This window comes from Bos taurus, chromosome 28 (assembly GCF_002263795.3).
Source record: "Bos taurus isolate L1 Dominette 01449 registration number 42190680 breed Hereford chromosome 28, ARS-UCD2.0, whole genome shotgun sequence".
NCBI lineage: Eukaryota > Metazoa > Chordata > Mammalia > Artiodactyla > Bovidae > Bos > Bos taurus.
Genome location: NC_037355.1, coordinates 9202490 through 9224630, shown reverse-complemented (window position 1 = coordinate 9224630; position 22141 = coordinate 9202490). Strand labels below are relative to the sequence as shown.

The window sequence follows — 22141 nt, the reverse complement described above, 5'->3', positions numbered from 1 at the left end:
GCCTAAATTCCCTACTCTGCATTCAAGTGAATGCAGACACATTGATGACATAAGAGCCCCTGGTGTTTGATTCTTATATATGCATTCTTTTTTTTTTTAAACAGCTCTTGAAAATGTGATTAAAAGCACAAAGTCAGAAGAACTAATTGGCGTAGCGAATCAGAAGATGATTGAGTTGCTGGCTGACAATATAAATTCGGGGAATCCCTCTTCAATGTTAAAGATGGTAGGTACACTATTGAAGTCCACACCCTGGCTTTCCTTCTCAGAAGCTTTCTGGACTCTCAGTAGTTACTTTACTAGGTTCTTCTTTTATTTAAAATAACTTTTCCATTCTTGAGTACTTAGTTTTGTTTTAAAAATATATAGTGTTATTTAGTGTATCTTGCAGATGTTTGAAATCCTTAACATTTTGGAGAATTTATTTCATTGTGTTGTTTATTGGACCAGTAGGAATATAATGTATACTTTTTAATCTTTTTTCCTCTCATTTAAAGTATTAAAGTCATATTTTTCTTAAAAGAACAAAATATAATCTGAAAGAAATTTTCTTTTGCCTTAGTAAATAAACCTTTTAAAAACATAAAAACATTTATCTAGTTGGCAGGTGCAATTATGTTCATTGTAATTTCTCAAATTATTTTTATAATTAGAAGTCAATGCTTATTACTTTTTTAAGGTTTTATATTTATCATCTCTGAATATAGAACAAATGATACCCAGATAGGCAGAGGTTGAGAAAATTGTTTTTATGCCAACCGAAAGCCACCATTAATGGAGTTGGTTTATTTTTCAAGGTAGAGGATTTAATAGGTGTTGGAGAGAAGGAATCCTTTAGCTTGAAGCAGAAAGTGACTTTTCACGTAGTCATGGCTGTGCTTGTCTCCTGCTGTTCGTCCTTGAAAGAAACTCACTTTCCATTTGCAACAAGAGTCTTCAGTTTGTTGCAGAAAAAAATAAAGAAGCTTGAAAATGTCATTACTACAGTGGTAAGTAAGGAGTGCAGAGTCTCTGGAGAGTCGAATGTTGAGACCACTTTGTCAGTCACAGTAGAGCTGAAAATTGGAGGCTGAGATGCTGAGTCTTTGGATTCTAGGAGTAGAACATGAAGTGGCTTTTTGTAGTAGTAGGTAATGAATTAGGCACTCTCTTCCTTCTGCAGGAAATGTGATTAAGTAGTGGGATTTCAGGTTTGCGGTGTTTGTGTCTGATAATTGACTCTACTCTGTGTTATCTCTATTGGGCCATTTTCCGAGTTGTACTTAACTACATCTAGTGATAAGGAATTCACTAGATACATTACTGTTTGAATAATATTGTTTTGTTCTGTTGTTTACTAAAATAGATCTTTTGTATTATTTTTATTTGGATTTTGCAAGCATATTATTATCTTTGACAGTCTTACATATTGATATTTTTACCTACTACCACACCTTGACGTTACAGAGTTTTTTCTTTTAATATCTGCCATAAATAGCATCTTACAGTAGTGTCATTTTTATTTCTTGTGTTCCTTGTTGTAGGAGTTGCTCAACAAATCTCGTCTTTTTCACATTCATTTATACCCTTAGGATTTTATAAGTTCTATCACAGCCATTATAGCTAAATTTTTGTAAACTTTATAGAAACGAAGCTTCATATTTTAAAAAAGTGGCCCAGGGAATTCCCTGGTGGTCTCGTGGCTAGGACTTTGTGCTTTCACTGCTGGGGCCCAGGTTTGATCCCTGATTGGGGAGTTAAGATCCCACAAGCCTTGAGGCTCAGCCAAAAAAAATAAAACATAGTTCAGATGAGCCCTTCTTAACTTCTTTATTTTTTTGAATGCATGGTGACCTGGACTCTACTTGTTTCAGTGGTAAAGTGTGGACAAATTGAGCATTTTATGGATAGGTAACATGTTGTTTTATATCTGATACCCTTTCTGAAAGTTTTGAGCATCTTTTTGGCTGTAGTAGATCCATGGACGGAGGAGCCTGGTAGGCTGCAGTCCATGGGGTCACCAAGAGTTGGACATGACTGAGCGACTTCACTTTCACTTTTTACTTTTCATGTATTGGAGAAGGAAATGGCAACCTGCTCCAGTGTTCTTGCCTGGAGAATCCCAGGGACAGGGAGCCTGGTGGGCTGCCGTCCATGGGGTCGTACAGAGTCGGATACGACTGAAACGACTTAGCAGCAGCAGCACATTGAGCCAGTGAAATCCACCACCAGAGCCATTATCTTGAAAGTCTGGCTTTGGGTTATTTTACTTCCAAGTTACTACTCTGCACTTGCCTTGCGGAGTCTCATTTGTCATTTTCCTGCACCACTTCTCATGCTTCCTGTTGGCATTTTAGTGTAATTCCTATGCACCTTAACTTTATGCTTCTTGTTTAGAATCATCTGCAAATCTGGGGATTTGACCATGTATTATTCTTCAGATCAGCAGTAAAAGTGTGAAATGAGAAAAGTCTCTTCAAGGATCTCTTGGAAATGCAATTCCTAATCTTCTGTTTAGAAACATGCCTACCCTTTATTTGATAAAGCATAATTAACAGGAATAACATTTGATTTAGGGATGGGTTTTAAGAAAACACAGATAAAATGAAGCCACGCTGAACTTATTTGTGTCTTTTCTTGTGAATACTGATGGTTAGATGTCTTCAAAAATCTAATTAAAACAACTAATCTCCCTACCCAAATACATGTATAGACAAAATTTTGCAAATTACACAGTTGTACAGCCATTGCAGTCCATCTCTGTAAGTCATGTTCAGGACACCTTTAAATTAGTGCTGTTTTTGTTCTGCTTTAACATTTAAGGAGATCTCCTCAGAATGGCATTTTGAGCTGATGATGGACAGAGGGATACCATTGGAGCTGTGGGCACATTACGTAAAACAGCTCAAAACTGCCCAGCGGATTGCCGTGGAGGACTCAGTTTTACTCTTGTTTTCACTGAAAAATTTTATTCATACTCTAAAGGCTCCTAAATCTTTTCCTAAAGGTAAGACAAGCCATGAATCCCTTGAGTGTGATACTGTGGAAAACTGAAGTATTGATTCTCCAGTGTTCTTTGTCTTGAATGAAAAGTTCCCAGGGTGTATTCACATAAGCTTATGCGCCATTTCCCATTCTCTTCTCGTCCCCATAGATGATACATGGTGGAATCCCGAACAGCTGCAAGAAGACAGCAGAGACTACCTGCGTCTGCTCATTGGGCTCTTTGAGACGGTTCTCAGTGGTGCTGATGCCATTCACTTTCGGGTTCTGATGAAACTCTTCATAAAGGTACCAGGTCATCTTTTTCAGACATACTCTTCCCTTGAAGATGATGTTATAAATTATTTCAGTTTTGGTAGTTTTTAATGAAAAAGAAAGCAGACCTTTAAGCAGTGAAGTGTGTGATGATGGAGGCAGGCTGGTAAAGCTGTGCTGAATCATGACAGCAGTCCGGAGGTTGGACAGAGACTGACATGGCTGCTGGCCTCCTAACGTATTAGTCCTGCTCAGGTATTTAATAATCACAACAGCCCAGTGTATCTGGCTGACTAATGCCATTACCAGAGAGAAACTGTGGTTCAGAGAGGCAGTTCAGGATGTGCAGAGCCACTCAGTGGAGAGATTTCGTCACAGCACCGTGAGCTCCCTGCTGCCAGGCCCAGTGGTCAGTTCTTTATACTGTCTTAACCTCTAAACAGCGTTTGACACAGTTGACATGGGTCACTCCACCCTTAAAGTACTTTCTCAGTGAGGCTTCCTAACATCATTCTTGTCTGGGTTGTCTGCTTGCTGACCTCATCCTTTTCATTGTTTGAGCCCAAAATTATAGAGAGGTCCTCTGAATACCACTGCCAGTAAGTCCTCTGAACTCGTCTCTATCCTTCCCAGTGGGTTAAAGTACCCAGCAGAGATGAATTTTAAAGTGACTAGACAAAGCAAAACATTGCAGTAAATTGTTTTTTGTAATTGTACACTAGAGGAAAGATCTGGAACCAACTTATTTGAGTAAAGGGCTTCCCTGGTGGCTCAGATGGTAAAGAATCTGCTTTCAACGCAGGAGTCCCAGATTCAGTCCCTGGGTCGGAAAGATCCCGTGGAGGAAGGAATGGCTACCCACTCCAGTCTTCTTGCCTGGAGAGTCCCTCGGACAGAGGAACCTGGCGGGCCACAGTCCATGGGGTCGCAAAGAGTCAGACACGACTGAGCGACTAAGACTTTACATACTGTTTGACTAAAATTAACTTGACTATCTTTTTTTTAGGTACATTTAGAAGATGTTTTTCAGTTATTCAAGTTCCTTTCTGTTTTATGGACCTATGGTTCTAGCCTTTCAAATCCACTCAACTGCAGAGTGACAGCAGCGCTGCAGACGCAAGCTCTTTATGTGGGCTGTGCCCTGCTGTCTTCTCAGAAGGCGCAGTGCGAACATCAGCTGGCATCTGCATCTTCTCCAGGTACTACAAGTAGCCTTGTCCTGTTCTGTCATGACCAGCTGGTAATGCTTCCTCTGTGTGAGATGGATGAAGGTTGTGGTTTGGAGAATTTGTTTTTATTAGTGTGAGTGCACACTCTCTCTGTAGGGGTATGTGTGTGTGTATTTGTGTATATGTAGGAAATGGCAACCCACTCCAGTGTTCTTGCCTGGAGAATCCCATGGACGGGGGAGCCTGTATTTGTGTATATGTAGGAAATGGCAACCCACTCCAGTGTTCTTGCCTGGAGAATCCCAGGGACGGGGGAGCCTGGTGGGTTGCCGTCTATGGGGTCGCACAGAGTCGGACACGACTGAAGCGACTTAGCAGCAGCAGCAGCAGACTGTAGTTTGTTTGCAGTTACTTTTATATTGCTTTTAAGTTCTAAATATCAATTGCAAAATCTTGCCAAAACAGGTAACAAAAATGGTAGGTGATTAATTTTGGGTTTTTACTATCCAACTGTTGATTTTTTGAGTAGTAACAGGGCTATCTAGGGAAACCAAACCATCTTAATACAATTCAGCATTTAACTGATTGATCATATAAAATTGGTCTCCATTCAGGCAACCCTTATGGATTTATCTGTTTTATCTGGTATAAAGTAATTTTCAGGTTGGGCACTCAGTAATGAAACAGCCAAAAATAAAACTTATGTTTTTTTATAAGTGAAATTATAAATTTTGCAAAACATGCAGAATTTCATAAAGTTGATGAATACGATTTTGAGAAGTGGATTGACTTATAAAGTTATTGACAAATGAGAGGATCTGGCAGAATCAGACCCTATAGTGACTGAAGGTGAGAAAGTTGATGAGGATGATGGAATCATTTTAGTATGAGAGGAAAGAGTGGCCCGTGGGAAATCTGAACATGCTCTTGATTTTGTCTTTCCAAATCGCTCTTTATAAGTGGTCTGTGAAAGCAAACACTCTTTTTAAATGGTCTTACTTTTTTTTTTTTTAATTTATGTTTTGGCTCTCTGGATCTTCATTGTTGCATGCAGGCTTTCTCGAATTGTGATGAGCAGGGGCTCCTCTAGTTTCAACGCACAGGCCTCTCACTGCGGTGGCTTTCCCTGTTGAGCACAGGCTCTCAGGTGCTCCAGCCTCAGGAGTTGTAGTACACAGGCTTAGTTGCCTTGTGGCATGTGGAGTCTTCTCAGACCAGGGGTCGAACTCGTGTCCCCTGTGTTGGCAGGTGGATGTGAACTTGCTGCACATTTCTTAAACTTTTTCAATGAATACATTGTAAGCATCTTTCTATATTAATATATATAATTATATATTTTTAAATGTCTACAGAATATTTTATATGGAGATATGCCATATTTTATGAAAATAGTTATCCACTGTTAAACTTGTGAGTTTTAAAAAAAAGTCACAAGTAGTTAGATTTTTTAGTTAGGTATGAAATAAATGTGCTATCCTTTAGCATCAAAGGCAGTGGCTTGTGAGGGCCATGTCTCTTTGTAGGCAGCACGACAAAGGACCTAACTTTTCCTGTGGTATTGCGGCAAGATGAACTCCCTTCGTACTCCTGCTGCTTTGCTTTCTGTCACCTCCCCCTTCCTAAAGTACTTTTGCATTTATGCTCCCTAGACATGTCACAGGACTCTGTTAAAAACAGGAGAGGTACGTTCCGTTCTGCTTGAAAGCTCAAGGACCACTAGCATCGCCTAGGACCAGATAGAGGGCGCTTACTCATTGCACCTGTCCTCAGGCCACTCGACTGCGAGTGTCCGGTGAGCTGCTGCTGCTGCTATATCACTTCAGTCGTGTCCGACTCTGTGCAACCCCAGAGACAGCAGCCCACCAGGCTCCTCTGTCCCTGGAATTCTCCAGGCAAGAACACTGGAGTGGGTTGCCATTTCCTTTTCCAATGCATGCATGCATGCTAAGTCACTTCAGTCGGGTCTGACTTTGTACAACCCTATGGACAGCAGCCCACCAGGCTCCTCTGTCTACAGGATTCTCTACGCAAGAATACTGGAGTGGGTTGCGATTTCCTTCTCTGCAGTGAGCTTCTAGTCATACCTTATCCATAAGGAATCTTGGCTGGTATTTGTTTTCATATAATTACAAAAAACATGATGTTTGTTTAAAAGGAAAAGAGAAAGGACTGGAAATTCTAGCAAATAGATACCTGGGCCTGAAGCTGCCCTTTTTGTGAATTCATCTCTTCAGCTGTTCATTTCTGGCTTTATTTTATAAATTAATTTTCTGGAGACCAGGAAAATTTAACTTTTATATGACCTCAGAAAGGTATGAACGCTTGTCATACTGTTTCTTGGCATTCCAGAAGTAGTATATATAGAATGGATCATTTCTAGCAAGATAAAAATTACCAAAATTTGCCCCAGTAAATAGCATGGAATAAAGCATAAATAACTAACTACTATAAAAGGAATTTAGTTCTCTTTATCCCAGAGACTTCTCTTTCAAAAAACCCTGATTCAGTTGCTTTCACAGATTCATTTTACCAGATCCTTGAAGCCAGTTTATTTCAGTGTTGTTGAGCGGGGCAGGGCATAGAATGAAGGAAAGCCTCCAGATTTTGTTTAAAACCAGCACAACATGCTGACAGACAAAAGGCAGTGCGTGCTTTGAATAATAATGCAACAGTTCTAAATAAAATATTTCTTGGGTCCAGGAGCATTATTTTAGAGAATAAACATTTCCCCAGAGTTCATTCCAGCAGGACAAAATTGGTTCAAAACTGGGAACTCTATTATGTAATTGGCTAGAGAAAACTCATAGAATCATGTCCAAAGATCTGAAAAGGCATGAGATAAAAATCAGTAACTGTTCCTAATTAAGTGACAGCAGAATAGGAGTAACATGATGAAAATACTTCTCAAATCAGAAGCTAGTATTTTTGCCACATAATTGGGGAAACAAAAGCATTCTTGTTAAATTCATCATTTTTGTTGAACATGGTTCTAGTTGGCAGAAATAGATGCCTTTCAAGTACTAGTGAGATGTATGAATGATAAAGCTGACGTCCCAGGTCTGTGGGGTTCTTAAGTTGAATATTAAGCAGGACATCTGGCTAGTCATTTGGAAATATTAAAGAAGTTTGACTCCAGCCTTATTCCTTAGACAAAAATGTGAGCTGAACTAAAGATTGCACATTAAAAAGAAAACTTAGCTTTAGTGTTAGAAAATGTGGAGTACATATGATGACTATCTAAATATAGAGGTAGGTACTTTTTAAAGAGAGCACCTTTCTAAGCAACATATAAAGCTAGAAGAAAGTAGTCTTCTATAAAGCTATAAAGTTACCACGTCAAAAAGAATGTGAAAGCAAACATCAGTTCAGGACAAAATATCTGCCAAGCCTGATGCACGAGCAGGTTATTTCCTCTGCACACTTGCTCAGGGGTGTATGTACAGGGCGTTTGTTGCAGCGGTTTTAATGCCAAAAGACTAGAAACAATCTAAACTTTTACTAGTAAGGTACTAGTTTTTAAAAATATGGACCACACGATCTGGCATTTGTGTACAATTTTAAAAGGCTTTTACTTTAGATATGTATGTATCAGTAGTGGTATGGGAAACACTCCCAGTGTAACTGAGATGTGAGAGCGGCTGTGCAGAGCAGGACGTGTGTGCTCTGGTCTCATGTATTTTCAGACAAGCACACCACTATACATCTAGCATTTCTCTAGGGTAGTGAAAGGATTAAACAGTGACTTCAGAGAGGGGGTTTGTGCTGGGAGGAAAGTTGCAATTTTATGCTGTTTCAGTGTTTTCATTGTTACTTAAATGTTTTTCCCTTTGGTTTTAGTGGTGGTCTCTCTACTCATTAATCTGGGTAGCCCCATAAAAGAAGTGCGCAGGGCTGCCATTCACTGTCTCCAGGTCCTCAGTGGAGTGGCGTCCCAGTTTCATCTGGTCATAGATCACGTGGTTCCTAAAGCAGAGGAGATCACCTCAGATGCCACCTACGTTGTTCAGGTAAACTCAGTGGCAGAGAAGATGGAGTGTGTGCAGACCGTTGTGGACACATGAGCCATTCTCCCCTTCGTTGACGTTCTGCTTTGCAGGGCGTTTGATTGGCTAAGTCATTGAATTTAGAAATTGATATGTCAGTATCTGCACATCTTTATCCCCTAATCTTAAAAAGATAGCAGTATCATGTTGCATTTCTGCTGTCTTGTCACTGGCTAAAAGACCAGTGTTGGTAGTAAGCTACCAGACGGGTAGTGATACCATTTCCTATTCAGATTTCAAGGGCAAATGAAAAATCGTGAGCTGTGTTGCATCATTTGGGAAAGCATCTTCCCTGAGTAGCACACGGAGCCCCTGCCCCTTTTTCTTTAAGCCACTTTTCTTTTTTGTATCCTAGGACTTGGCAACTTTATTTGAGGAACTGCAGAGTGAAAAGAAGCTGAAATCTCATCAGAAGTTATCTGAAACTTTGAAAAACCTCCTTCATTGTGTATATAGTTGCCCATCTTACGTTACAAAAGACTTGATGAAAGTACTTCAGGACATCAACAATGAGGTATGTGTAACTTAGTGGGCTGTATCCATTGCAGGTGATGTTAGTGAAGATTATTTTAATTAGTCATGTGTGTACAAGACTGCGTGAGAGTTATATATATACACACTCAGGCGTGAATACTTTCATATTAATGTGAAAGAAGAGCTGAGGTGGAGGGAAAAGATACAGGGTACAAAAAACAAGCAGCAGTGCATTTCTGTCCATTTTAAAATTGTGTGTTATCCCTGCCTCATCATTGACTTGATGTTAAATGAATTTTAAAATCACAGGGAGAACTGATGACAATGCATTGATGAAAAACAGTTTGTGTTTATTCTCAGGTGAAAATCTCCACAAAATAATAATATTTGAACATAAAAGTCTATGTATATTTCAAAATTGTTTACTCTTTTTTAAAATACACATGGCTGTACATTTCTAGAGAGGTCGGGGGGAGAAACAGAGCTTTATGGTTCCAGGGAAGCCCGTGTTACGAAAGAAAGAGGTTTATGAACCATTTGTGTGATGGTTTGTGCTTGTAAGCCAGAGAAAACTGCTCCTTATCCTTGTGTTCCAAAAATTCCTCTGGACCTTACCAGTCTTGGGAATTGACTGCAAGTTGGAGAAGTAAGAGAGGGGTAGTGTTGTTATTTAGTCGCTAGGTCAAGTCTGACTCTTGTGACCCTGTGGACTGTAGCCTGCCAGGCTCCTCTGTCCATGGATTTCCCAGGTAAGAATACTGGAGTGGGTTGCCATTTCGTTCTCCAGGGGATCTTTCCAACCCAGGGATCAAACCGGAGTCTCCTGCATTGACAGTTGAATTCTTTACCACTGACCCACTAGTGATGGAGAAGGCAATGGCACCCCACTCCAGTACTCTTGCCTGGAAAATGCCATGGACGGAGGAGCCTGGTGGGCTGCAGTCCATGGGGTCGCAAAGAGTCGGACACGACTGAGCGACTTCACTTTCCTGCATTGGAGAAGGAAATGGCAACCCACTCCAGTGTTCTTGCCTGGAGAATCCCAGGGATGGGGGAGTCTGGTGGGCTGCCGTCTATGGGGTCGCACAGAGTCGCACATGACTGAAGCGACTTAGCAGCAGCAGCAAGCCACTAGTGAAGCCCAAAATTGGGATAAAATGGAGTAAAAGACATTTCATTACATTGTCCAGGCCAAGAAAATAGATGGCCTGTGTCCGCTCTGTGTCGTTCCTGATACAGTGTAAACTAGGAGTTGACAGTCTTGTTCTATGAAGCAGTGTCCCCAAGCTTCTTGGCACCAGGAACTGGTTTTGTGGAAGACAGTTTTTCCACAGAAGGGTGGCGGGATGCTTTCGGGATAATTCAAGTGCATTACTTTTATTGTGCACTCTCTTTCTGTTTTGTGGCCATTTTGGGATAGTCCGCCTTGACTTTAAGGTTAGGGTTCATGCTCCTGTGAGAATCTAATGCCACCGCTGATCTGACTGTAGGAGAAATTCAGGCGGTAAAGCAAGTGATGGGGAGCAGCTGTAAATACAGATGAAGCTTCACTCACTCATCTGCTGCTTACCTCCTACCGTGTGGCCCAGTTTCTAATGGGCCACAGCCCAGCCCTGGTCCACAACCCTGGGGTTGGGGATCCTTGCTGTAAAGGACCAAATAACAACTATTTTACGCCCTGTGGCTGTACAGACTCTGTTGCAGATGCTCTGCTCTGCCATCATATTGCCAAAGCAGCCTCAGACAGTATGTAAACAGAAGAGCATGCTTGTGATTTTCAACAAAATTTACAGAAACAGATGGTCCTCTGAACGTGTCCTGCAAGCCATAATTTGCTGGCTGCTGCTTTAGTTATTGAAGACTTCACATATATAATTTGAATTAATATTAATTATACCAAGTTGGAAATATTGTGTGGAAAAGCTTAATTTTATTTTTGTAGTCTAAAACTTCAGTTTGTATTTCCTGTTTTTAGAAAGTCTTAGAATGCCCACAGAGTATTACTGCTGAAAGATTCGGAGCTTTTGATTATTACAGACTGAACTGTCATGAGGCACCTGGGTGCCTTAGTTGGATTAATAGCTGTCCTTATGCCTAGGAGGTCATTACTGTTGGTTTTTTCCTTCTGTGTTAAGCTTCTAGTCTTACAACATCTCTTTGGATGTTTTTGTACAGCAAGGAAAAACTTGCATCAGTATAAATAACTGTCTACTAATAAACTTTCCAAACTTTAGCTGGTGCTTTCTCAGCTGTTGTCAATGATTGAACAACTTTTAGAAAAGAGCCAGAAGGAGCCCGCAGCTGTCCTGAAAGATGAGGCCATTGCCCTGCATCTCATTCTGGGAAAATATAATGAATATTCAGCTTCTCTTTTACATAAGGACCCGAAGAGTCTAGATATATTTATAAAAGCTCTGCACACAACAAAGGAACTTTGCATGGGAATGCCAGCCATTCAGATTACAGCTCTCGAAAAGGTCAGTGATTTCTTTCAGAGATTAAAGCATGTTAAGCTTTTGAAAATTTGTAATGTTTACTTCGAGAAGATAAAATGGTCTGAACGTGTTTCAAAGGAATATGATACATTTGACCCATTTTTGCAAAACTGGATAATGTACATGAGTCATTAAACTGACAAAATGGGGACCAATTTCACATTGTAAGACAATGATGGAAACGTCATTTTTAGAATTCAGGTTTGTTCATAGATCTCAGTTGCCTTTCTTCTGCCTCTAGATTACGAAGCCATTTTTCGCAGCTATAACAGATGAAAAGGTTCAGCAGAAGCTTTTGTGCGTGTTGTTTGATTTATTGGTGAACTGTAAGAACTCACATTGTTCTCAGACTGTTAGCAGTGTTTTCAAAGGGGTAAGTTGCAAACTTGTCATTTATTAATATTTACTCTCTTCCAAGTAATGCCATGTTTAAGCCTTCTCCCTTTTGTAATTCCTTTAGGAAGTCAGATATTCCCATTAGCCAGAATCATAGAAAAGTAGGTCATAGAGAAATGCAAAATCAAAAGTTGTAAGTCCTCACTATTACTTTTATGGTATGAAATATTTAGTTTTGAATGGTAGGGTGTGTGTTAGTTTAGGTGTTACTCACCTCCTAGGCAAGAACAGGAAGGTGTAGTGACTTGATGTTCAGCAGGGTCACGGATTATTATTCTACTTAATTTAAGTTGTTTAATGACACATAGAATGGAATTGAGAATCTGCTCATTGGTTTCTATGTATGTTGGAACCTAGCTGTGGATCTGAATAACTACCTAATTACCCTGTGTGTTGCTTTGTTGTGCTTTTTAGGGAAACTTTCTTTCACAAAAATACATAATAGCGTGGTGAAGTCCTAGTGTCCAGATTCTGCAGTTCTCAGAATTATAACATATTTTCTTAGATTTCTAAGAAAATTTGTTCTAAGTGGAACAAATTAAGGTACAGAGCAGTGTGATAATGTGCTCCTGTGTGTGTCTAAGCTTTATAGAGTTGTTGGTATATGGAATATTCCCCAGGAATATATAAGGGATTGTCAGTGAAGTTTCCCTTTGGGTATTGGACTGGGCTCTAGGGTCATAGGGAGACATAAAATGGGACAGAGACGTTTGCATTGTATCTCTCTAAATCTGCGTAAACTGCTCTAATGGTATCCGTGGAATCCTATCATCACGCATTCCTCCTTAATATTCTAGATTTCTGTTAATGCTGAACAAGTCAGAATAGAACTGGAGCCACCAGATAAAGCCAAGTCCTTAGGCACAATTCAGCAGACGAGGAGGCAGAAGATGCAGCACAAGTAAGCGTGGCTGTCCCCAGGCCGTGAATGTTTGGAACCATCGTGACTTTTTTGATGCCCATCAATGTGGCATAATTGGTTACAATAGTCTTTACTTAACATTGACAGTATTTGCTTTTCTTTTTGTCTCGTCCGATTCCCAGAAAATCACAAGATCAAGAATCTGTCCAGGAAGTTGGAGGTTCTTACTGGCAAAGAGTAACCCTCATCCTGGAATTATTGCAGCACAAAAAGAAACTCAAAAATCCTCAGATACTGATACCGACTCTTTTTAACCTGCTGTCAAGGTAATAACACTTGCCTTTGATCTGTGAGAGAATAAGATTCTAATTCTTGCCTGTTTTCACACTCTCTTCTTGCTCAGCTAGTCTGTAAAACAATGCAAGTTGAATACTATAGTTGGAAGATTTAAAGAATGGTTACAGGAACCTGTTTGCCAAGGCCTGAAACTAACCTTCATCCTGTATGTGTGGTAAATGAGCACTCACCTTGCAGCCTGCTTTCCTGCTTCGTGGTCAATACCGTGTCCCTGGGGCATCATTACCTCTGTTTAAGGATGTAGTGTGACACCTGGTTCTTTTAGCCCTGCATCATTAGATAGCCATAGTGTGTGCCTTGCATGGTGGATGTGTGCTCTCGTCTGAAGAAAAATAATTCTCAAGGTTGTCCTCTAAGAAGGTTCAAAATGGGTTGATGGAAAGTTCGGTAGAAAAGAGAGATAATGTGATGTCAGCGCCTGCCTGCAATAGAAGAATCAGCATTAGAAATCTCACACTGTGTTTACAGACACAATGTTAATATTTTAGTTCTTCGTCATTTAATATATGCTCTGGGCATTGGTCATTACTGCAGAACTGAAACTGTACAACCCTTTCGTTTCCCATCGTTTCTCTTCTGGGATTCCTGAAGGTGTTTAGAGCCTTTGCCACCCGAGCAGGGAAGCATGGAATACACCAAACAGTTAATTCTTAGTTGTCTGCTTAACATCTGCCAAAAACTGTCTCCAGAAGGTGGCAGAATACCCAAAGGTACGTACATTGTTGGAAGCAAGTGGGGAAGGATCATCTGCTCTGAGTGTGAATGTACTTACCACTTGCAGATATTTTATTTCTTGCCCTATAGACGTTCTGGATGAGGAGAAATTCAACGTGGAATTGATAGTCCAGTGCATCCGTGTTTCTGAGATGCCTCAGACCCATCACCATGCCCTTCTGCTCTTGGGTACTGTTGCTGGAATATTTCCTGTAAGTGTTAATGATCTTAAGGCTTATGCAGGTATTTTGGATGTTTTCTTCCGTGGACATATATAGGCGCACATGGTTGGGATTCTGTGGGGTTCTGGACCTTACAGTGCAGGTGGGCCTCCCAGGCCTGCCTCTCTAGTTGAGGCAGTGAGCTGGTTGATCTCTCTAAGCTTTGGCTCCACCTTTTGTAAAGTGGAAAATACAGTAACCTTCATAGAATCGTGAGAGCGGGACTGGATAATTTATGGTTAGCACTTAGCATGGCACTTGGTGCAAGGTAACTCCAGTAAGTGGACTTAAAAGTAATTTGATTATAAACTGCCTCAGTTAAAGAAATCGTGTTCCTTATAGAAATCCATCATTTAAAGATTTTTGAAGAGATGGGAATTATTTTCATCTAAGGGATATGTTCCTAACTGATGATTTTTGATTCTTCATGAGCTTCTGTGGGTCTCTTAATCTACTAAAATGATGTGTAAGATTTAATGTGTGTGGGATTTTTTTTTCCCTTGGTACAGGGTCAGTAGCCCTCAAAGGGGTTGACAATCCAGAAACAATTAAGAATCATTGATATTTTTCTTTTGTTTTTATTGAAACATAGTTCATATTGTTACAAAATCTGCCTATTAGAAGTGTACGGTTTAGTGGCTTTATGTACTCACGGTTGTACAGCTGTCACCATATGTATTTCCAGAACACTGTCATCAGCCTCAGAGAGAAGCCCCGTATGCATTAGCGTTCAGTCCCTGTTCCCTTTACCACCACACCACCTCCTCTGGCAGCCGCCTATCTACTCTTCTGTTCTGGACATTTCCTGTGAATGGAATCGTATAATACGTGGCCTTATTTGTGTCTGACTTTTTGCACTTCGCATGTTTTCAAGGCTAATCCATTTGGAAGCTTGAATCAATACTCCTTTTATGGCTGAGTAGTTAACCATTGTAGGACTTTTCCTGGTAGCTCAATGGTAAAGAATCCGCCAGCAATGCAGGAGACTTGGTTCAGTCCCTGGGTGGGAAGATCCTCTGGAGGAGGGCATGGCCACCCACTCCAGTATTCTTGCCTGGAGAATCCCATGGACGGAGGAGCCTGGTAGGCTAAGTCCAGGGGGCCATAAAGAGTCAGACTTAGAGACTAAACAACAGCAACAACAGTAAACGCTTGTATGTACATTGTTTCATTTATCTGTTCAGTAATTGATGGACATTTAAGTTGTTTCCACTTTTTATCTGTTCGTTAATTGACATATTTGTTGTTTCCACTTTTTGGCTGTTCATCATGCTGCTGTGAACATTCATACAGGAGGCTTTGTGTGAACGTGTCAGTATTTTCAGTAGGAGTAGAATTGCTGGGTCTTAACTTCATGAGAAACTGTCAGGCCATTTTCAAAGTGAGGTCATTTTGTGCCCACCACGAAGTGTCTAGGGGTTCTAATTTGCCCACTCCCTCACAGTTATTACTGTCTATCTTTTTTATTATACTTGTCCGAATCGGTGCTTTCTGATTTGGATTTTGCATTTCCCTCATAACTGATGTTGATCATCTTTTCATGTGCTTATCAACTGTTTATTTGTGGAGAAATGTCTTTGTGCATCATTTGCCTGTTTTTAAGCTGGGTTATATTTTTTTATTGCTGAGTTGTAATGAATCATTGATATTTGATCTGCTTAAGATGGAAAATGTTGAAAAATGTGTTTGCTTTCAGGATAAAGTTCTACACAATATCATGTCTATTTTTACATTTATGGGAGCCAATGTGATGCGTCTAGATGATACTTACAGTTTTCAGGTCATCAACAAGACAGTGAAAATGGTTATTCCAGCACTTATTCAGGTGAGTTTTCTACTGTCATTGGGGTTATATTTTATAATTTTTAAGATTTTACATGGTGTGAGATTCAAGTAGTAGTTAATAAATGACATTAAAAGCCTCTCCAGAATGCTCAGGTATCAGTGCCCATTAAATTTTAGAGTGATGAAGCTAGGGAGTAGTCTTGGAAATAACATCTTTTCCAGAAATATCTATAAACATCCCTAGCTGATTGTGCTGTACTGCAAGGGTATAAACTAAACAAGTACCTTAACATTCTTCTGACAAAGTGAATTTATAGTCAGGTTATATCTCAGGACATTGCGTCAGTTTGATGAGACCCTTAAGTAGGTCTGTGCAGATAGGAAGTTTTAAAGATATGGTGGCAAATGTGTTAACATACAATTTAACTGACGTTTACCAAGTGTTCTCTGAAACTTAGTACACAAAGAGATGACTGAGACCTGGTCTCTAACAGCCTAGTCTCAGGAAGAAGTGAAGACTTTGAAACTAAAAAAGAGCCTTGAAGATGAACGGGCATGGTTATCCACTTGGGTTTTCTCTTTACCTCCACTGCTGTTACTTTCTTTTCTCATGTTATTGACCATTTTCTCTGTGACCATACCGAGCACCTTCTCCTTTTAATCTTGCTGTAAGGTTGGTATTCTTTGTGTCCAGCAAATTAGCCAGTGTGGGACACATATATAAAAAGGAAAATAACATTATGCATTCATGTGATGTATGCCAGTGGGATAGAGAAACACTGAAGAGTTCATTGTAGGGGAAGGCCCATATGGGCCAGAATGACCACAGACTTTCATAAGAAATGCACTTCAAACTGGTATGAAGAGGGTAGGATTTGTCCTCTGAAACAGCTGGCGGTCCCGGCCTGGGGTTGTGCACAGTGTGTGTGAGGGACGTGGAAAGCAAAGTCGGGTGGAAGTCGGGGCGCTGGGTTAGCTGGCCGTGTCTCTTTCTTCATTCTTTCATTGATTCAGCAGTGGTCTTTCATGCACCCGTACCAGATGGTCAGAATTGTATTCTGAAAGCAGCAGGGGGCTGTTGGCTTTGTACTGCTGCGCTTGTTAGACGATACCGTCCTTCTGCAGGCATAGCTCAAATCCTGTTAGGTTTTTCTGGACGCCCCCAGAGCAGCCTCGCTCTCAGGGCCCGTCGTTGGCCTCTGCAGTCTTTTCACGGGAGCGTGGTGCCTGGCGGAGATGAGCGCCTCCTTCCGGGCGGGGCTCACGTCCTGCACTCTGTGGTCCCCTCATGGGAACGTAGTCTGTACTCCTTGGTTGTTAGAATCCCTTTGATAACTGTCTTGGGGGCACATCAGAAGGCCTTTTCGAGTCTACTTAAAGCTTGTCTCATGGCGAGTTGGCTTCTCCTTGCTGTCCCCTGCTTGCTGCCCTGCAGTCTGATGGTGGCGACTCCGCCGAAGTCACAAGGAACGTGGAGGACATCGTGGTCAAGATCATTAACGTGTTTGTGGATGCGCTGCCCCACGTGCCCGAGCACAGGCGCCTGCCCGTCCTCGTCCAGCTTGTTGACACGCTGGGCGCAGAGAGGTTCCTCTGGGTTCTCCTGGTCCTGCTCTTTGAACAGTACGTCACCAAAACTGTGCTGGCGGCCGCCTATGGAGAAAAGGTCAGAGCACAGAGCGGGGTGAGAAGAGAAAACGGGAGGTGTTTCACATAGATTTTGCATTACTTTTCACTTTAAACTTGTGGCTGGTGATGCTTAATGCGCATGAGCTCAGAAGTGCTTTTAAAGGCATTTTTTTATATTCTTTGGACCTACTTCCAGAGCCTGAGGCACTGAATATCCTTGGGAGTAACAGGACTTCTCCTGAGGGTGACTGGAATTTAAGAAACAATTGGTGCCATGCTGGGTGGGTCTCTTTTAAGCCCAACAGCATAGGGCTGTACAGGAATTAAACTGTGTCTCATTTCAGGGGGCAGGGGAGGAGAGTCAGTGTTAGAGAGGCCAGTGAGATGCAGGTAACTGTTTTGAAGAGCCCTGTTGAGAGAGATGAGGGGGGACTTACAGGTCCAAGGCTGTTTCTAAATGACTTCTTAGACAGTGGGATCCAGGAATAGATCTAGAACCTGTGTTAAGTAATTCAGTTCTACCAGAAATCATAATGCAGTTTATCCTGGACTTAAACCTCTTAATTCTTGTAAATTGGCTTTCTTATGTAAGGAACTCACTATCTGATTCTTCTAGTCATACACATGACCATTCTTATGGTCTGTGTGGAGTGGCTTTGTGTGCTGAGAAGTATTTTTAAAATGTTTCCCTTATTTGTACTTGTTAAGTAATGTAAATTTGAGAGGTACAGTTTTATTACTTCTTTCTTTCCTCTACACAGGATGCTATTTTAGAGGCAGACACTGAATTTTGGATTTCCGTCTGTTGTGAGTTTAGTGTCCAGCATCAGATCCAAAGCTTGATGACTATCCTTGAGTACTTACTGAAGCTGCCAGAGGAAAAAGAAGGTAGGTGTTAGTCAGATGTTAATTATTGTTTGATCTGGAAGCTTGAGAGAAGCAGAAGATTATGCACTGTATCCTCAGAACCCATGGCATGTCTTTAGAAGGGTTTTTTAAAGTAAGTCAGTAATTTATATGTCTGTCACCTTCTCAAATCTTTGTAGAAAACAGTAAGCAGGATTTCTACCTGCCATTCCTCAAACGTTGGTTTTTGTGTCTCTGTGCTGGTATGTGGGCTGTGGAGTGTTCTGAGTGGGATGAATTATAGTAAAAAGACAGCAAGTTAGTAGGACCTTATTAGCTGTATCTTAGCTTTCCATTAAAATGCGAGCCATGTGTGGTGACAGGCTAAGTACAACAAAGCCTGAATTTTGATTCACCCTCTAGGACAGTGATTTGTAAGGGGCCACCAGTAGACACATACCCCTTTTATATTCGATACAATTGAGTATGGAATTTTACGAAGTTTAAGGACAAACGTCCTCAACTTTTAGGTTTAAATGTTGAAGGGGAGGGATGACCCTCCTTCAGTCCATTGTGGGCCATCAAAGTACATGCCTCTGTAGCTTCAGAAATGGGGCATGGAGCCAGTTTAGACTCTTTTTGCAATATCTTTGTCTTCGATTTGTTTGTCTCAGTTACCTTGTTTTTTGTTTGTTTGCTTTTGTCTTATATACTCTATTCTCAGGGCTGTTGGATATTTTATTTGAAAATACATCTTTCACTAATTTAGAAGAGGAAAAAGTAGATATAACAAATTATATATGTATATAATAGGGCTTCCCTGGTGGCTCAGACAGTAAAGAATCTGGCTGCAATGCAGGAGACCCAGGTTTGATCCTTGGGTTGGGAAGATCCCCTGGAGAAGGGAATGCTATAATACCCACTCCAGTATTCCTGCCTGGAGAATTCCATGGGCAGAGGAACCTGGCAGGTTACAGTCCATGGGGTGGCAAAGAGTCAGACATGACTGAGCAACTGACACTGTCACTTTCTTTTCATGTATATTATATGGATATGTTTAGTAATATACATGTGTTTTATGCATAACAGAGTTCTCTCTAAAACTTGTTTGCATTTACCATGCTCATTAATACCTGTATCTATATACTAAAATATCGGTCGAAGGTGAGTGAGGTCACTTGTTCATTGTTCTTTTTCAGAAACCATTCCCAAATCAGTATCTAACAAGAGCGAACCACAAGAAGAAATGCTACAGGTCTTTAACATAGATGCGCACACCAGCAAGCAGCTGCGGCATTTTAAATTTCTGTCTGTGTCCTTCATGTCTCAGCTCCTGGCTTCCAACAATTTTATCAGAAAGGTCAGATGTTCTTTAAATGTATTTATGATATAATTTTGCTTGTTCTGAAGAAATTGTGGTTTAGGCTAGTAAAAATAGTTTGGCAAGTGTCTCATGAAAACATGAGGCATGCCTGTAAGAGAAAGCAAATAGTGCTGTTCACTTCAACATGAACATGTGTTGGGCACGACCTGCTAAGACTGCATATGCATCAGCCCTGTGGCTCAGCAGTTCTGTCCTCAATTGGTGCATCCCTGCAGAAGTATGAATGTGTGCACCCAAAGACATTGAAAAGTATGTTAATGGTAGCATTATTGAAGGTGCCCGGACTGGATCAGTCCACATGTCCATCAACAGTGGAGTGGATAAAGCGTCGTCATCACTGGACGCGGGTGAACCTCACTGACGCGCTGTTGACACTCATCAGTATAACATCGAAGGAAAGAAGGCAGAAAGAATGCATCCTGTGGTTCCTGTCGTATTAAGTTCAAAAACAGGCAAAACACACTTGTGGTTTTAGAAGTAACAACGGTGTCTGTCTTTGGAAGGAGGAGAGGGCAGGAGTCGGGGTCAGGTAGGGGAGGAATTCTGAGGTGCCGATAATACGCTGTTTCTTTACCACATATAGTGAGCTCTGCACACACTATTTGTACATCTTTCTGTTTGTGTGCTAAACTTTAAACAACAAGAGAGAAAGAAGTACATATGGAAACAAAACGAAGACATGAAGAAACAGAAAGAAGAGTCAGGGTCATGACCAGGAACACAAGAATGGCTGAGCATTTGAATATCTCTGTCCTTTTAATGCATGATCAAGACAGGAAATCTGTGATCACTGAAGTATTCAGACAAACAGCTTAGAGAATTCTGTACTTACTCATGACTTAAGGACAATGATCATCAGCATCATGAGGTAGGTGGATCTCCTTGGCCTGATAAAGACATGGTTTATACCACACTTCATCATGAGGCCTGAACGTGTGCCCATCAGAGCTTGGAACAAGGGTGTTCTGGGTCACTGTTCACACTCAGCTAAAGGAACAAAGTGTAAGAATCAGAAAAGGACTTGGCAGACTTGTTCAACTAGTAATTAGCTAAGCAAGCTTGCTTGAGAGTGACCAGTGTAGACACTGCTTGTGTCAAGCAGAGTCTAGGCCGGTGGTGGTGCCTGATGATGCGAGTGGATCAGTGTGACTGGACATCAGCTGGCCACACCCACGTGATGTAAAAAGCACTTGCCATGTCGGGCGGCACCGTGTGACAGTCGGGGGAGAGGAGTGTGCGAGCCCTAGGTCTGGTATGATTTGTGCCAAGTACGGGGGAAGGCTCACGTCACGTATAAAGTTAGATTAAACAAAAGGTAGATTAAAAACTTCAGTGTGAAAAGGAGTGCTTGGCACTTTGAGAAGAAAATCAAAGAAAACATAACCAGAGGATGGAGAAGAATTTCTTAAAAACTTCAGTAAAAAGCCACCATAAGCAAAATGAAAAGAAAACCACAGGCTAAGCTGTTTATAAGTCAAGAGGCATCTGTTTCTATTAGAACAATCGGCAAGAAATATGAATTCACTGAAGAGGAATCTGAAATGGCCAGTGAGATGAAACAGCGTCCTTAGTAAGAAGGAAAAGGCAGGTGAAAGGGGATGCCACTGTGATGTTATCAAACTGGCGGAAATTTTAAAGTTGTTAATACAGGAAGCCGCAAGGCTGTGGGGACACGGTCATTGTTCTGCGCAGTGTTGGGCATTGGGACTCGGCACTGCCGCTTCTGGAAGCGCTGAGCAGTGTCCCGTCAGGCGAAGATGTTGGCCCCTGTGATCCAACAGTTCCCTTTCTCTACAAAAACTTGGCTAGGTGCTCAAGGACAAAGGTTCTTTTTAGCACTGTTACTAAAGGAAAAAAGGATGAGGGGGGTGACATAAACTAAACATCCACAAAGAGAGGTGAATGAGTAAGTTGTGATACATCAAGAGGAATAGTGTGTGCAGTTAAAATAAGTGAGCTAGAGCACCATGACTCACTGTAGAGAGACCCCCCAAAATCGAATGTCATCAAGGAAAGCGTGTTGCTGCCTGGTATGTTTTATGACATTTAACTGCAGGTTGAGGTTTGTGGGGCTCGGGGTGGAGGAGATTGGGATTAGAGAGCAGTGAAGTAGGGACTGCAGCTGTACCTTCATGTTTATTACCATCTTAAAGTTAGACACAGGCCTCACAAAAGATTGCCGTTTCATAAAATTAATAGGTAAGGGTTACATCATATGCTGTATTTTTCTGAATCTTTGTAGTATTTTATAGATAATATCTATAAAGTGTAATCAAAATAAGGGAAGTGGAGTTAATACAGTATGATGGGGGTGATTTGGACCTGATTAAGTTGTAATATCAGAAAACACTGGGGAGTGAGGGGAAGAATTTCTGAAGTTTCACTTCACTTCAAGTGATTTTTCATCACTGACTTCCATATTGTTCTTTAAAAATCAGGTAGTTGAAAGTGGTGGTCCTCAGGTGTTGACAGGCCTGGAACAGAGGTATGTTCCCTTTTTTTCTTTAATTTGTATTCGGAAAGAATTTC

The 22141-nt window shown here is 41.1% G+C and overlaps 1 protein-coding gene across 4 annotated transcripts in view; it reads left to right on the top strand.

Moving 5' to 3' along the window:
- HEATR1 (HEAT repeat containing 1) overlaps positions 1-22141 on the top strand; it is a 51085-nt gene that overhangs the window by 19746 nt on the left and 9198 nt on the right. For 3 of the 4 annotated variants that reach the window (XM_059882604.1, XM_059882603.1, XM_059882605.1), the window contains exons 16-33: positions 105-230; positions 802-989; positions 2803-2986; positions 3134-3270; positions 4244-4436; positions 8244-8413; positions 8805-8963; positions 11158-11400; positions 11660-11791; positions 12612-12715; positions 12859-13002; positions 13625-13743; positions 13838-13959; positions 15665-15793; positions 17189-17419; positions 18144-18270; positions 19428-19588; positions 22051-22097. In XM_059882604.1, coding sequence (XP_059738587.1) covers positions 105-230; positions 802-989; positions 2803-2986; positions 3134-3270; positions 4244-4436; positions 8244-8413; positions 8805-8963; positions 11158-11400; positions 11660-11791; positions 12612-12715; positions 12859-13002; positions 13625-13743; positions 13838-13959; positions 15665-15793; positions 17189-17419; positions 18144-18270; positions 19428-19588; positions 22051-22097 — 2716 coding nt within the window. Of the gene's footprint in view, positions 1-104; positions 231-797; positions 990-2802; positions 2987-3133; positions 3271-4243; positions 4437-8243; positions 8414-8804; positions 8964-11157; positions 11401-11659; positions 11792-12611; positions 12716-12858; positions 13003-13624; positions 13744-13837; positions 13960-15664; positions 15794-17188; positions 17420-18143; positions 18271-19427; positions 19589-22050; positions 22098-22141 lie in introns of all 4 variants that reach the window. The other variant, NM_001076448.3, reaches the window with a different exon arrangement.